The 13,734-nt window shown below is 37.2% G+C and overlaps 2 protein-coding genes across 3 annotated transcripts in view; one reads left to right on the top strand and one right to left on the bottom strand.

Annotated features, from left to right (window-relative positions):
• Positions 1–46: 46 nt before the first annotated feature.
• Positions 47–6,665, bottom strand: rnf125 (ring finger protein 125, E3 ubiquitin protein ligase). The gene is made up of 8 exons (XM_065257294.2): positions 6,384–6,665; positions 5,666–5,753; positions 5,439–5,536; positions 5,062–5,313; positions 4,921–4,977; positions 1,205–1,313; positions 875–982; positions 47–774 (listed from the first exon to the last, which is right to left on the bottom strand). Exons 1-8 carry the CDS (start codon positions 6,464–6,466, stop codon positions 706–708), a joined length of 864 nt encoding a protein of 287 aa, XP_065113366.1. The 5' UTR covers positions 6,467–6,665; the 3' UTR covers positions 47–705.
• Positions 6,666–8,149: 1,484 nt separating this feature from the next.
• trappc8 (trafficking protein particle complex subunit 8) overlaps positions 8,150–13,734 on the top strand; it is a 59,291-nt gene continuing 53,706 nt past the window's right edge. For both annotated transcript variants that reach the window (XM_065257287.1, XM_065257286.1), the window contains exons 1-2: positions 8,150–8,428; positions 12,736–12,930. In XM_065257287.1, the coding sequence (XP_065113359.1) occupies positions 8,272–8,428; positions 12,736–12,930 (352 nt within the window). In that variant the 5' untranslated portion in view covers positions 8,150–8,271. The remainder of the gene's footprint in view (positions 8,429–12,735; positions 12,931–13,734) is intronic.

Below are 13,734 nucleotides of genomic sequence, written 5' to 3'. Positions count from 1 at the left end.
TTTTAGGAAATGTTTTTAGCTTAATAGTGATTAAAAGGACATAAAATAAAGTATTCAAATTTTATTGCACATATTACATTACACATATACAGTAATTATATTCTGACCTTTTTATATAAAGCTTTTCATCTGTTTATTATTTAAACAGCCTTCATAGTTGATGCAGCTTTAATGTATTGCATATTTTTTGCATATAGATAAAAATGTTTTGATTTCAAAAACAACTTATATGAATTTGAAAGCAAACAGATCTAAAAAGCATTTAAGCTCCCTTAATCCCAAAACATTTTGAGTTCAAAAGCATTTACGGAGACATTTATGCAAAATATCTTTAAAAAAAATAAAGTATAGCATTAATTAATTCAAGTGGAAAAAAATATCCTATATAGACAATAAAATAACATAATCTATATCTTAATACAAAGTACATAGTGCAAATATTTTTCAGCAAATGGATCCTCTGAAGAATAGGTTATGCAGAATACAGTTTAAATGAATCAACACCTGAGATGCATGAGATATTTGAAAAGTTTGAGGAGAGATGCTAAACCAACACATTAAATCTAAATGTATTCACTTTACACACCAACATGTAGTTTAATATCAATAAATGCATGTTTTCGAGCATAAATCCAGTTCACATTGAGCTTTTTATTGGGTTAAATGCTGTCTAACACCTTTATACTGTAGTAGCCTAAACGGGGCTCAAATGTTTTTGGCAAATGATGCCATGATGGCACACTGAATGTTGATCTCATCACTCTGGTGAATGTTCTGTCGAATAGAGAAATAAAGCATTGAAGTTAAACCATTGGCAATCTTGTTATTTATGTACTGTATGTTTATATACTGTATGTTTATATACGTAACTTACAGTTATATCCTCAGTGTAGAAGCAGTGACGCAGGTTTAGATGACCAACGAAATTGCGGCTATAGTACTGAGGGTCACCATGGGGCAAAGCCACACACACAGGACAAACCTACAGTAGAGGGCGCCAGAGGGCAGGAAAAAGCTTTTAGTTTTCAGTCAAGAAACAAAAACTTCAACATATTGATCAGCATTCAGCAAACATTTACTTATGTATTAAGTGCACCACTATTGGTCATATTTATTAACAAATAAAAGAAGTTTAACTAATGAAGTTTAGTTGCAGTTTTACACATTGGGTATTAGAAAGATTTGTAAATGAATCCCGACTGACCACACTTCTGATGTCATGAGCATGTATAGCATTGCAGTGATCACGTAGATTTAATTCATCCAACCCATTAATCGGACAGTAGGGACATGCAAAAGTCCTCACGTTGGAGCTGAAGAAACAATAAAAACAATAAAAGAAGAAATATCAAGTCTAACCTCTGTCCAGTTTTTTGTATTTTTGTAATTTACAGTAATAATACATGCATCTGCATGTTAATATAATGGAAAAGAATATGTTTTAAATAATTTTCTCCTGTTATAACAATTTTGACATAACTTCAAATGTCATTGTTTTCTGCGTGTCTTGTGAAGAAATATCACATGACAGCTAGTCACAAGATGCACAGTTATTGATTCAATGCGCTAATGCAGTATATGTTTGCTTCGGTTTTAGTTCAAAAGTTTAAAATATTAAAGCAATACTTCACCTCAAAAACGAAAATTAGCCCATTTACCATCAAGCCTCAGTGTATATGTTTTTTAGCCGAGTACTATTAGTATTAAAAAATATGTATTTTTAGCTTTGGGTTAGGTTAGTGTTAACCGTACAGCATTGGATAAGGCCCCATTTTGGAAGCTCCAAAAAGCGCATGGGTTTATTGTGAATGTGCATGCAGCAATAGTTTATAAAGTTTGAAATCTTTTCCTTAAAAACCCCATCACTTCACTTGGGAGGACATTTTAAAAACCTTATGGATCAGTTAATAATGGATGAATGCACTTTTTTGGACTTTAAAATGGGGCACTATCCAATGCCATTATAAAGCTGAAAAGAGTCAGGGGGCCCTATCTTGCACCAAGCGCAATTGACTTTGTCAGTGACGCATGTATCATTCGTATTTTGCACCGGCGCACAGCGGGTTTTTCCCTCCACAGACGCACGTCGGCAAACTAGGGAATAAACTTGCGCTTCCTGGGCGGTTCAGCGCAAAAAAGGAGGCGTGTTCCGGCGCAAACCATCCCTGATGCTATTTTGCAGTTTCAAAAAACAATTGCGCCACTGACCAGAAAAAACTAGTCTAAAGTCAGTGGCACGTTGCGCGTGGTTCATTATGCTATTTTAAGGGCATGCTTGACAATAATTTATAGCGTGCACAACGCGCACACACTTTGCTTATCTAATCTACACAGATGCAACAGTTATTTTTGCAAATCATAAATACAATAAAAAATATTAACACATGAGATAAGGGAAATCATTGTGGTGAGCATTGTGGTGATAGTTTTCATTTATTTTGTGTGGCTGCGTAAAAAAATTATCATGCAAGTAACGATTAAAATATTTTCATAAGTTTGTTGTGTGGCTGTATTATGTTTATGTTATGTAAATAATTATTGAAATGTTTTCATAAGAAACCTTAATGTATGTGAACTTGATTTGTAAGTGTACTTTGGGGTTGGACTGCTTGCGTTTCTTGGCTTTCAGCGGTGAGGGTGGACGCAGCGATGTCCTCTGCTGACGTCTGTGTAGAGGCAGATCCACCTGCCGTTACACGGCGTGCCGGATTTATGCTGGCAAGCTTGGAATTCCCCCATCTCCTGACATCATTGTAGCGCTTGCGGCACAACGTCCTGGTGATGCCAGCTGATGGGACAATTGTGGCTATTTCCTCTCACGCCTGTTTAACCGACGCTGATATGGGCGGGTTTCTCCCATCCCCATACAAAACATCTTCTCTGTCTTTGACTGCTCTTACAAGAACGTCGGTCTCCTCAGCTGTGAACCGCTCCTGGCATGAGCCTGGTAAATCCGTCATAATAATAGCAACACGCCATGGAAGTTGCGCACTTGCGTTTAAAGGGAATGTTGGATGACGTTCTGATTAGTTTATTTGACGTTACGCCCAAACCACACCTATGAATAATGAACCTACTTCAGACCAACCCCTTATTGATTTGCGCCTGGCGCAAGAGTTATTTCTCCCACCGGGAAAATAGCAACAGCGCCCAAGATCCGCCCACAAAGTTATTTGTGCTTTGCGCTTCGCACTTGCGTTTCAGATCGTTAAAATAGGGCCCAGGATGTTATTTTATATAACTCCGACTGTGTTTGGCTGAAAGAAGAGTCTTATACACAAATAGCACGGCTTATATGGGCTAATTTGCATTTTTGGGTGAACTATAGAGACAGAGCGCCGATATGCAAATTTGAAAACCACGCCCACCGGGGGGGAAAACAATCCAACCGTCTCCATTGACTTTGTATTGCGAGAGGCTGCCTCCTTGTCATTTCTGGCTTATAACAAAAAACAGAATAATGCCTAAAAGCTGCTGTGTGACAATATGTACAGCTAACAAGCCAAAGAACCCAGAAATAAGTTTTTATAAGCTGTCGAGCCGTAAAACCCTGTCTTTAAGGAGAATAAAGTGGATCGCCGACTACGTTTCCCCCTAGTGGACGCAGTTCTACTAATAGAAGTACTATGAAAAGTTGCCTGTTTCCACTTTTGTTTCTTTAAACGCTCGTTTTATGAGGTCGACATCTTAAAAAAAACTTAGTTCTGGGTTTTTTTGGCTTTTTAGCTGTACACCTTGTCACACAGCAGCTTTTATGTATTATTCTGTTTTTAATTTTAATCTGTAAATAAGTTTTTATAAGCTGTCGACCCCAAAAACGAGCGTTTAAAGACACAAAAATGGAAACAGGCAACTTTTCATAGTAATACTATTAGTAGAACTGCGTCCACTAGGGGGAAACGTAGTCGGCGATCCACTTTATTCTCCTTAAAGACAGGGTTTTACGGCTCGACAGCTTATAAAAACGTATTTCTGGGTTCTTTGGCTTGTTAGCTGTAGATATTGTCACACAGCAGTTTTTAGGCATTATTCTGTTTTTTGTTATAAGCCAGAAATGACAAGGAGGCAGCCTCTCGCAATACAAAGTCAATGGAGACGGTTGGATTGTTTTCCCCCCCGGTGGGCGTGGTTTTCAGGTTATGACGCGCGGCGCTCTGTCTCTATTACTCTACTCTAATTGATTTTCACATATACACATTTAACTTTAAGGGACAGTTTCCCAAACAGGGTTTAGACATACCTTACAAAAAAACAATACTGGTGGTGTGCATCTTGAGACAAAACAATGGTACTGATAAGATATGTCAGGACAAGATGTTTTTAAATTAAAGCAGCTTAAACATCCATTTTAGTCTAGGATAAGCCCTGTCCGGGAAACCGCCCCTAAAAGACTTAACCCATTAGAGTTATTTGGATTACTTGATGGCTTTTATAAAGAATGTAATGTGTTTTAGTGTTTTGTAGGTTCAACATGTTCTGTGATCCTACTGTAAAAAAGGTACTGTTGCCTTAAAATTTTATGTTAATTCAACTTAAAAATATAAGTTGACACAACCATTTTTACAATGATAACAATTGTATAACAATAACTAATATTTTTAACTTGAATTAACTCAAAATATTAAGGCAACCAGGTAACTTACTTTTTTAAGTTGAACCAAATCTTGTCTTACAGTGTGGACATAATGTATTGGAATATTTGTATAAAAATCTTTATTTGAGGTCAGGTGAAGAAAGAAAGTCATATACATGTGGGATAGCATGAATTAATTTTTTTTGGTGAGCTACACCTTTAACAGGGAAGCACCCACAAATGCTTAATGGGGAAGAAATTATTTAAAATGATAGTGCTGAATTGACTGAGCCACCCCATGTCGGGTGTACATACGCATGTGTTTGTTAGTGTGACAGGATAGTTACCTCTGAGGTTGTTGCTGATGCTGCATTTCCATCAGATGGATCTCAGTTTGCCACGGCCTGTAAATAAAACATTACTTTGTAAATCCAGACAGGAGTTATTTAAACCATGCAGCGTAGTGATCAGTTATCCTTCTAACTCACCATTCATCCAACTCAGCTTCCAAATTTTCCGGTGCTGGGTTGGGGTTTAGTCGTGCCACTGAAGGTGGTATGCCTCTAAAGGCATGAGCTCGATTTCGTGGCACAGGCAGGGCAAAAAGAGGTGCAGTGAAACGTGAAAGGGGAGGGGCTTGACTTTGTGGGGCAGGTGCCAAGGCACTCCAATTGGGCAGACTGCCTTGATTGGCAGTGTTTGTATACTCCGACTGAGCAGCATGAAGTTGTTGAAGGCGACTGTTGGTGCATTAAAAAGTCATAATGCATTAGTGTGACTGAAAGAGCAATTCACAGAAAAACATTCTAGGCATGCAGTATGCTACATGATATAACTTCATTGTTGATGTTTGGCGGAGACTTACTTTAGTATGCGTGAGCCAACAGGTCTTACTGGATTGAATGTTGAAGAATCGCCAAACAGGTTGTGGCGCCGACTCCTCCGTCTATTTGTAGAAGGGCGCTGAAATAAAAAGACAAGAGTAGTGGACAATGTCCATTTGCACACTGTCTTTGATCTACAACCACACAAATGGATAAGTAAGAATGTATCCTAAAATCGGGATATCGCATAAGCAGAGGATTCCCTTACCAATGGATTTACTTGGTTTATTTGGCCTCTGCAGTGTGGACAGTGAGCTCTATGTTGAAGAGATTGATCTAAGCACGTCTGACAAATTCTAAAAGTACAATAAGAGAAAGAGATTTTTATTATCATGTTTACAAACTTGCTGACAAGATGATAATCATGGTGGATGACACGAAATGGAATTTCCCTATACAGATATACTTTCACTTTTGCTGCCAAGAACTGCTTGTGTTTATAGAAAGTATAGGCTAGTAGTCAGTGGTGGAGAAGAGTAAGTTTAAACAAAGATGGTAACAAATAGAATAGTATGTGCATATGAGATAAAAGTAAAAGCTCTTATTCTGCATAAAATTACTGAGTTCAACCTCTATATCCCTTATGATTAAATAGACAGAGAGATTTCACAAGTGTTAAACATTAAGCAGCTGTCTTTGTTTTCACTCCTGTCTGTTTGTAAAGCATTTGCATAGGCTCTTTATAATAAATAAATCTTTCTAAAAAGTTTCAAAAGGAACCATTAACATCCACATAAACCTTGTTGCTCAAAAGTTTCTTTTTAGTGGAAAAAGATACTTCAGACTATTTAAAGATAAGAAAGAAATGGTACTTTAAGAACCAAAAATGGTTCTTCTATGGCATCGCTGCTGAGAGCCCTTAAGCACCTTTTACTTTCAAGAATGTAAAACTAAAAATGACCATAAAATGTGAGTGACACACTTACACTTTTCCGCAGCAGGCAGTAGGCTGAGACGGATTTGTTATTGTGTCCATACACACAGGACACTCTTCTTCTGAAGTGGACATCTCTTAATCTTCTGCTGTCTAACACGTCGACTGCTACTTGAGTCGTCTCTGCCTACTGTCTCTTTACTTTCAGATCTTTTCTTTCATCTTATTATGTAAACAGTACAACTTCCTGATGTCCTCTTTACATGGTACTTTCCTCTTGTGGTGATAAACATAGAACCAGGTTGAAAGCTTCCAGTCATTTCAGAAACAAGTTCCTGAGTTGTTTTAAGTCACGTGTTTGATCAAAAGTGAAAGTAAACCGCTTGAGAAAGGGGACTTTCAAGTGAATCTTTAGGTTTCACTTATTCCTGTTCATTGTGTTCCTTACTATAATTAGCTATTAGTACAGTCTAACTAAAATAGAAATTACAGTTGTTTTATCAACATAAAGATTGTAAGGAAAACAGGCAGGGGTGTGTTCTTTTGTGTGTTTTGAAATGTAGGCTATGTCTATGGTTGTGGTTGTAAAAGGATAGTTTACCCAACCATGTTGTTCTAATCCGGTATGAGTTTAATTCTTCTGTTGATCACAAAAAAAGATATTTTTTATAAATAATAAGAACGATGAAATACCCGTTGCCTTCCATAGAAGGAAAAATTACCATGGAAACCAATGGGTGCCATCAACTGTGCGGTTACTATCATTTATCAATTTTAAATTTTGGAATCCTGTTAATGTGTAATGTGCTTCCATTTTTTTTATTAAAGGGGGCGTATCATGAAAATATAACTTTTTCCATGTTTAAGTGTTATAATTGGGTCCCCAGTGCTTCTATCAACCTAGAAAATGTGAGAAAAAAACAGTAACATAGTTTTGGTAAACCATTCTCTGCAAACATGTGAAAAAGTAGGTCATTGAAATGTGTCTCCCCTTGTGATGTCAGAAGGGGATAATACCACCCCTTAATCTGCACTATCCACTGCACTGCCATTTAGTACAGAGGTCAGCTCATTTGCATTTTTTAGGACACACCCAAAAACTTTTTTCTCACGCCTACAAAGTGTCAATTTTGACATGCTATAATAAATTATCTATATGGTATTTTGAGCTAGAACTTCACATACGTACTCTGGGGACACAAAATATTTTTTTTTTTTTAAAGTCTTGTGAAATGTCCCCTTTAAATATTATATAATATATGTTAATAATGTAAAATATTTAAAATAAATTATTTTTACTGTTTTCCCAACAATATGATTATTCAGACTGATATAGGCAGATACCAATAGTTTGGTGGTTATAATATTAACTTCCATTAACTAAATTTTGAAGATTACATTTCTTGATTGTTATTCATTTATATAATGACCACCAGTATTGATCATCAAACTAGTGATGTTTCTTTACATTTTCTATACACAGAGCTCAAATTCATTGCATTTTCCTGATCTCTTTTTACTGACAGGATATATCACGCATTACAAAAAATTTTTTTGAATGACTGTAGATTGAAATTGAGGCTAAAAATGTAACAAAAATATATTTTGCATTTTTGCATCTAATCTATATCCGTCGTCTTGTCCACACAATCATGCATTTAATATAGTTTTCAGGTTTTCAACCATCACAAGCTGTTAGCGTTTGAGGATATCCGTGAACTGGGGAGCACAAGGGCTTTTATTATGGAAACCATACGGGGCTTTTATTTCACTGCGGAAGAAAAATCACCTGATCGCCGCACAGCTTCATGGGAAAAAAATCGATCAGCAGCAGGCAACATTGGATTTCAACATGTCTGCCGTGAGCTGTCAGTAAAGGAGTTGTTTTTTGAGCTCAACAGCAGCAGATCCGCGAGGTCGGCGGACGACAGCAGACGCCCATGGCTCAGTGCGTGCAGTCTGTGCACGAGTTCATCCAGGACTCGTTCGTGCCGATGGTGGCCGTCCTGTGCAGCGAAGATGCGGAGCGAGTGACCCGCAAAAACAACCTGAGCTTTGCCGAGCTGCTGCGGCCTTTCTGCCGCCTGACGTCCGAGGGTAAGAGCCCTGATCAGACATAAAACCCTATTCACAATATCACTTATGACTGATCAATCGAGAAGAGCGATGTTAGCTTTCACAGCTCCTCTAATACACACACAGGGGCTGTGTCAAAACGTAGTAAGCTCCCTATCTTGACAGCATATTTGGGATTGCGCGAAACTGCTGCATAGGCTTGTTTCAAATGCTCGAACGCGCCTTTGATGAAGATGTTGTCTAGGTAGTCAGCTCATTAGATCTTGTGACACAGCCTTGGTCAAATGACAGGAAGAGTAGCAACATAGCTTCATCTAGTCTGATCTTTCTCTTACCCTGTCCGTGAATCTGATCTGATTTCTAGTGACCACTGTCACAGTCAGACAGATGACAGATCGAGTTACTTATACTGGTAACATTTGGATTAACAATTAAAAGGCCCATGTTGTCAACTAGCTATAGTATATGTCTGTATTGGGCCTGTGCTACAGTATTAACCAACAGCCTGGTAAACTATTCTGGATGATCTTAAGCAATCAACCGGTTAGATCTGCTGCCTCATCTCATGAAGACTCAAGTTGTTTACAATGCTGCACTACAAGATCATGTACTGTGTCAAATTCACAGGAAAGCCTTTAAGATGACCAGATGTCTTCTGTAGTCTTACATGCTAGTCAAGTGATAGAAGAGCATATAGCTTATTTACATTTTTGTGTTTATGCAGCAGGTTTATCAAAGCGACGTGCATTGCATTTAAAGCATACATTTTATCAGTGTGTTAACGTGTTCCCTGGTATCCAACTCATGACAAACCCATATTTTTGCTACAGAAACATACAAGCCATGTGTCGACAACTTTCATAATTTTAGAAATAACAAATGAGAGTGGAAACAAATACCCCAACATTACAAATAGACGTCTACTAACAAATAGATGTAGTTTTAATTGGTTTGTTAATAAAATGGTCAGTCGAGTTCACAATAAGGCCCTGTTTACACCTGGTATTAAGATGCATTTTGGTTACACAAGAAGGCAACGCTTACAAGTTGAAATGTTTTGAGCTCATCCACTTTCGATTACTTTCAGAGGTAGTCGAAACTCATTCAACCGTGTTGCTTTTGTGGTGTAGATGCTCATGTAGTCGAATGTGTTCGAGTAGCCACAAAAAGACCGCCTACACTCCCCCTACTGATCTAATGTGATGTTTTTTTTATCAGTCCTGACTTCTAGTGTGTGAACCCACAGTGTTCGGCGTGGTCACATACGTCATCAAGTCTGATTATTTAAGCTATTCTGAAATAAGAAGTCTTGATTAGGGCTGTAGTCAACCAAAGAAATGCTTAGTCGACCAAAGTCCTGTCATGCGCATCGATTAGTCGACTAAAAATAAAAAAGACGCAATGTTTTGCATTTTGATTGAACATTTATTAAACAATTGTCATAGAGAATTTATAAAACAACAAAGAAAAAACATCAATAATAATAATACATAAAACTATAATAATAACACAAATCTTTAAAAATTAAGTGATTTTTTTTAACTGCAAAGTGAGGAGCTCTGTACTAGGTCTATAGTGACAGTCGCAATCGCGCACCTGACCACACCCGCACGCTACAAAAAATATAACTGCTAAAACTGCCAAATAATGAAAACTCCTAAAAGCTCTCATTTATACAGGCTGTATATTCTTCTTTAATTTGAAGCTATGGGTTGACTTTTGTCCAGCCGATCTAGGCATTTTAAAACAAACACACAAAAATAACCTAAAACAATCCTAAGAATAATAGACTGTATAGCAGGATGGACTATAGGTTTATTTTCGTGAAGTTACATTATTTAGGCTATTTTCAAACGCGTCAACTGTACAAATAAAAACAAAAACATAAGTCCAGCAAACGCCGAATCGGAGGACAAATGGCTCCTTAGTTTCGAAATGGTTTGGGTACGAGGTGATCGTGTTGAAAATAAAGGCGTTTGTCTAGCGTTAGAAGCTCATTTGAAACATTGCCGTGGCTCATTTAAGAAAATGACTGCTGCGAAGAGACTCCGCTTTAGTTTGAGGTAGTGCTACAATAAAGAAAGAAGATGGTCACCGTATCTGTTACCACTGAAATGTAGATGTAATATATTTCCAAATCTAAGCCTGTTGTATGGGGAATGTTGCCGAATAGACTGCAACACGATAAAACTAATGGATACAATAGGCACATTAAGAATGCGTAAAAAGACGCACCGGCCAAGGCGGGTCTAGCTCACTGTATGTGAGAAAGCTCTTGTCATCTTCTAGAACGAATGCAGCAAAGATATTTAATGCTAATGTATGAGGCATATAGGCATACGCTGAGTTTTATTAATTTACAACGAGGTGCGTTCTAGTTAACAATGCAATGCAAGTAAGCGCGCCGTGCCGGCGCCTCCATGCGCGGTTATTATATTGTCTGCTATATTTTCTTTTTATTTATTAAATACATGCAGTTGGTTGATGAAACATTTATTAAAATTAAGAAACAATTTACACAAAACGAAATTCACTTTAAAGAAATGCTTTCTATAAAGCAAAACTTAATTAAGTGATAAAAATAATGTCTGAGGATTTACAAAAACAAAACTTAATCTGCAATTTACTTATAGCCTATAATACGTAAATGTTAATAATTTGGAACACAATCAGGAGAGACTTTCATTTTAATTATTTTATTACTGTATTTTATTTACTATTCGAATGAAAGAATTTACAAATAAATAGACTGTACCATTTACTTTACGCAAATCTTGTGAGCAGGCGAACTCAAACTCCGTGAGCTTTTTTTGTAAAATGCAGCCAGACAAAAGATTTAGATTTCTTGGACATTTTGCTGACTAAAGCCAAAACAGGTAGTGTTTGAATACAGCAGAACTACCTATATTCCTTTCTGAGCAAAGTAGCAGTGCAGCCAGCCACAGGTGCGGTTCCAGAGTGTTCTACGTGGTGCGCTAAACTGTGGCGCTGTTACAAAATAGCCTAAATTAAAGCATTTAAAGTTGGGGATAAAACATGGGCTAATTATATTTAGAATACAGTAATATTTAATTGCTTATAAAGGAATAAATATCAAGGAGTAAATCAATGAAAATTTCTTTATTGGGGAAAATAAATTAATTATGCAAATGGTCGACCAATGAAAATGTCAGTCGACCAAGACGGCATCGACCGATTAGTCGACTAAACGACTAAAGTTGACAGCCCTAGTCTTGATGACTACAAATACGACCTCCGGTGACCGCAGTCTTCGAATTGAGAAACGGCTTATGCCTCTTTCATTTTGATTTCATTTTGCAAGTGTGTGAAAGGTGTTGTGAGCTTATTTCATTAATTGCCCTTAAATATCTGAGAAAGCCCTTAGATTAAGATAACAATACAACAAGCACATGGTCCTCTCTTACATAATATTAATGCGCATCAACTTAACCGTAATTTTTCTTCAGCAAAATTCTTATCCACAGCATCTTATATTTGGAGAAGGGCCTGAACTTTCTCTGAATGACCCCTGTTTATATTCATTAGTAGTGATCTGAGCCATTCAGAAATCTGGAGGTTGTAAGTTAACACAGGTCAATGGAGGTTCACTAGTTGTGGTCAGCTGTATTTTTAACGTATGATAGTAGGAAATGTATCAGATAATAAGAAAACATGCTGTTTCAGATTCGTAGAAATAACAGTGACACTGTTGTTAGTTATTATTGGTTTGACGTGACCGAACACAGAGCTCTGTTTGTGTTTATCTTTAGCCCTGTGTCATATGGATAAATTGTATTCTTTTAAGAATTCCTTGGCATGCAGGGACAGAAGTCACATTAATCAATGATGAAATTTTTTTATTTAAAGCAATTATTCAGTCAAAAATAGTTCAACCCTCACGTTCTTTTGACCGTTCTGACCTTCAGTAGAAAGTTTCCAATCCTTAAGTGCTATGATCGAGATACATCAAGTCACTGAATTGTCTGATTGTTTGTCTAATGACCTCTTTTTTCCTAAATTTTTGATATGAAATTTCCCCCGATTTTCCTCATGATTTTATCTTAATAAAGCAAAAAAGCAAATCTGGTGCACCATTTACTTCCATTTGTATTTTTTTCCTATTATGGAAGCGAATGGTGCCCCAGATCTGCTTGGTTGCAAAATATTTTTTTTCAATAAACTATCACTTAAATATAAATGTACTGTTATAAATTATTCACAACCCAGGTCTTGCTCCATTATGTTTTGACACCAACCAATCTAAAATGCAAACCTCCTTTTAATTGTTCTCCTCATGTTTTTGACCCTGTGGTTTGGCTGTTTTGCAGGTCACCTGCGAGACCCCAACAACCAGGTGGTTGTGGTGAAGGGTCTCCGGATCAGTGTGACGGGTATCAGCACAAAGCCTCCGCAGACCCCAGACCTGCAGAAACTCCTCAGTCAGGCGGTCTCTGTCTGCCAGCCTCCTGAGGGTTCTCCTGCCAATGTCGTCACGGCTGGAGATTACGACCTTAACATAAGCGGTAAGTACTTGCTACAAAAGAGCTCCTCAGTTTGAGGAAGTTCATAGCACGTCTGGCGGTGTTAATAAAACTGAAAATACAGCAAAGTGAAAACAAACAGGAACTAATGAGACAGAAACGGTACATATAGTGTTTGAGGCAAGTAAAATTGCTTCTGTTTTTCATGTTTTAAAGAGCATCTATTGTCCAATTCACGTTTTTAAATTTCCTTTGGTGTGTAAGTGTGTGTAAACGATATGCAAAAGGTACAAACCCCAAAGTAAACGATGACGCAAATTAGCGTCTCCAACGTGAATCTCTTTTTTTTTTTGGACTACAACAAACACACGGATTGTAGGCAACAGTTTACTTCCTGGGTCTGTTGACGTAGACGAGCGACATTTATAATTCCTCTAGCTTCGGACTCACAGCCTGTAAGTTAACTCCTGTTAGCAACTGAATATTTCAAACATGGTAAGGAGCGTCACATTTCCGGCTGACGTCAGAGATATTCAGGCCAATCACAACATACAGATTAGCTGGCCAATCAGGGACACAGTTTCAGGAAGATATTAAAATCTGGAGCTACAAAAATGTATGGGATGTGGAAAATAATGTGATTTTTAACCATAAACCACGCAAACACATTGTATTATAGCAAATACATAAAATAATGTTGTTTTTAGCAATGAAATAGGTGCTCTTTAAGTTTAATGCAGTCTTAAATACAAATCTTTAAAACCTAAAAAATATTTTTTTGTTAAAAAGTCACAATTGTGATAGTGTTATTATTTTATATGTTTCTTTATTTTAATGCACATGCTT

The sequence above is a fragment of the Paramisgurnus dabryanus genome, chromosome 12, assembly GCF_030506205.2.
Source record: "Paramisgurnus dabryanus chromosome 12, PD_genome_1.1, whole genome shotgun sequence".
NCBI lineage: Eukaryota > Metazoa > Chordata > Actinopteri > Cypriniformes > Cobitidae > Paramisgurnus > Paramisgurnus dabryanus.
This window is presented reverse-complemented; position numbering and strand designations above follow the sequence as displayed.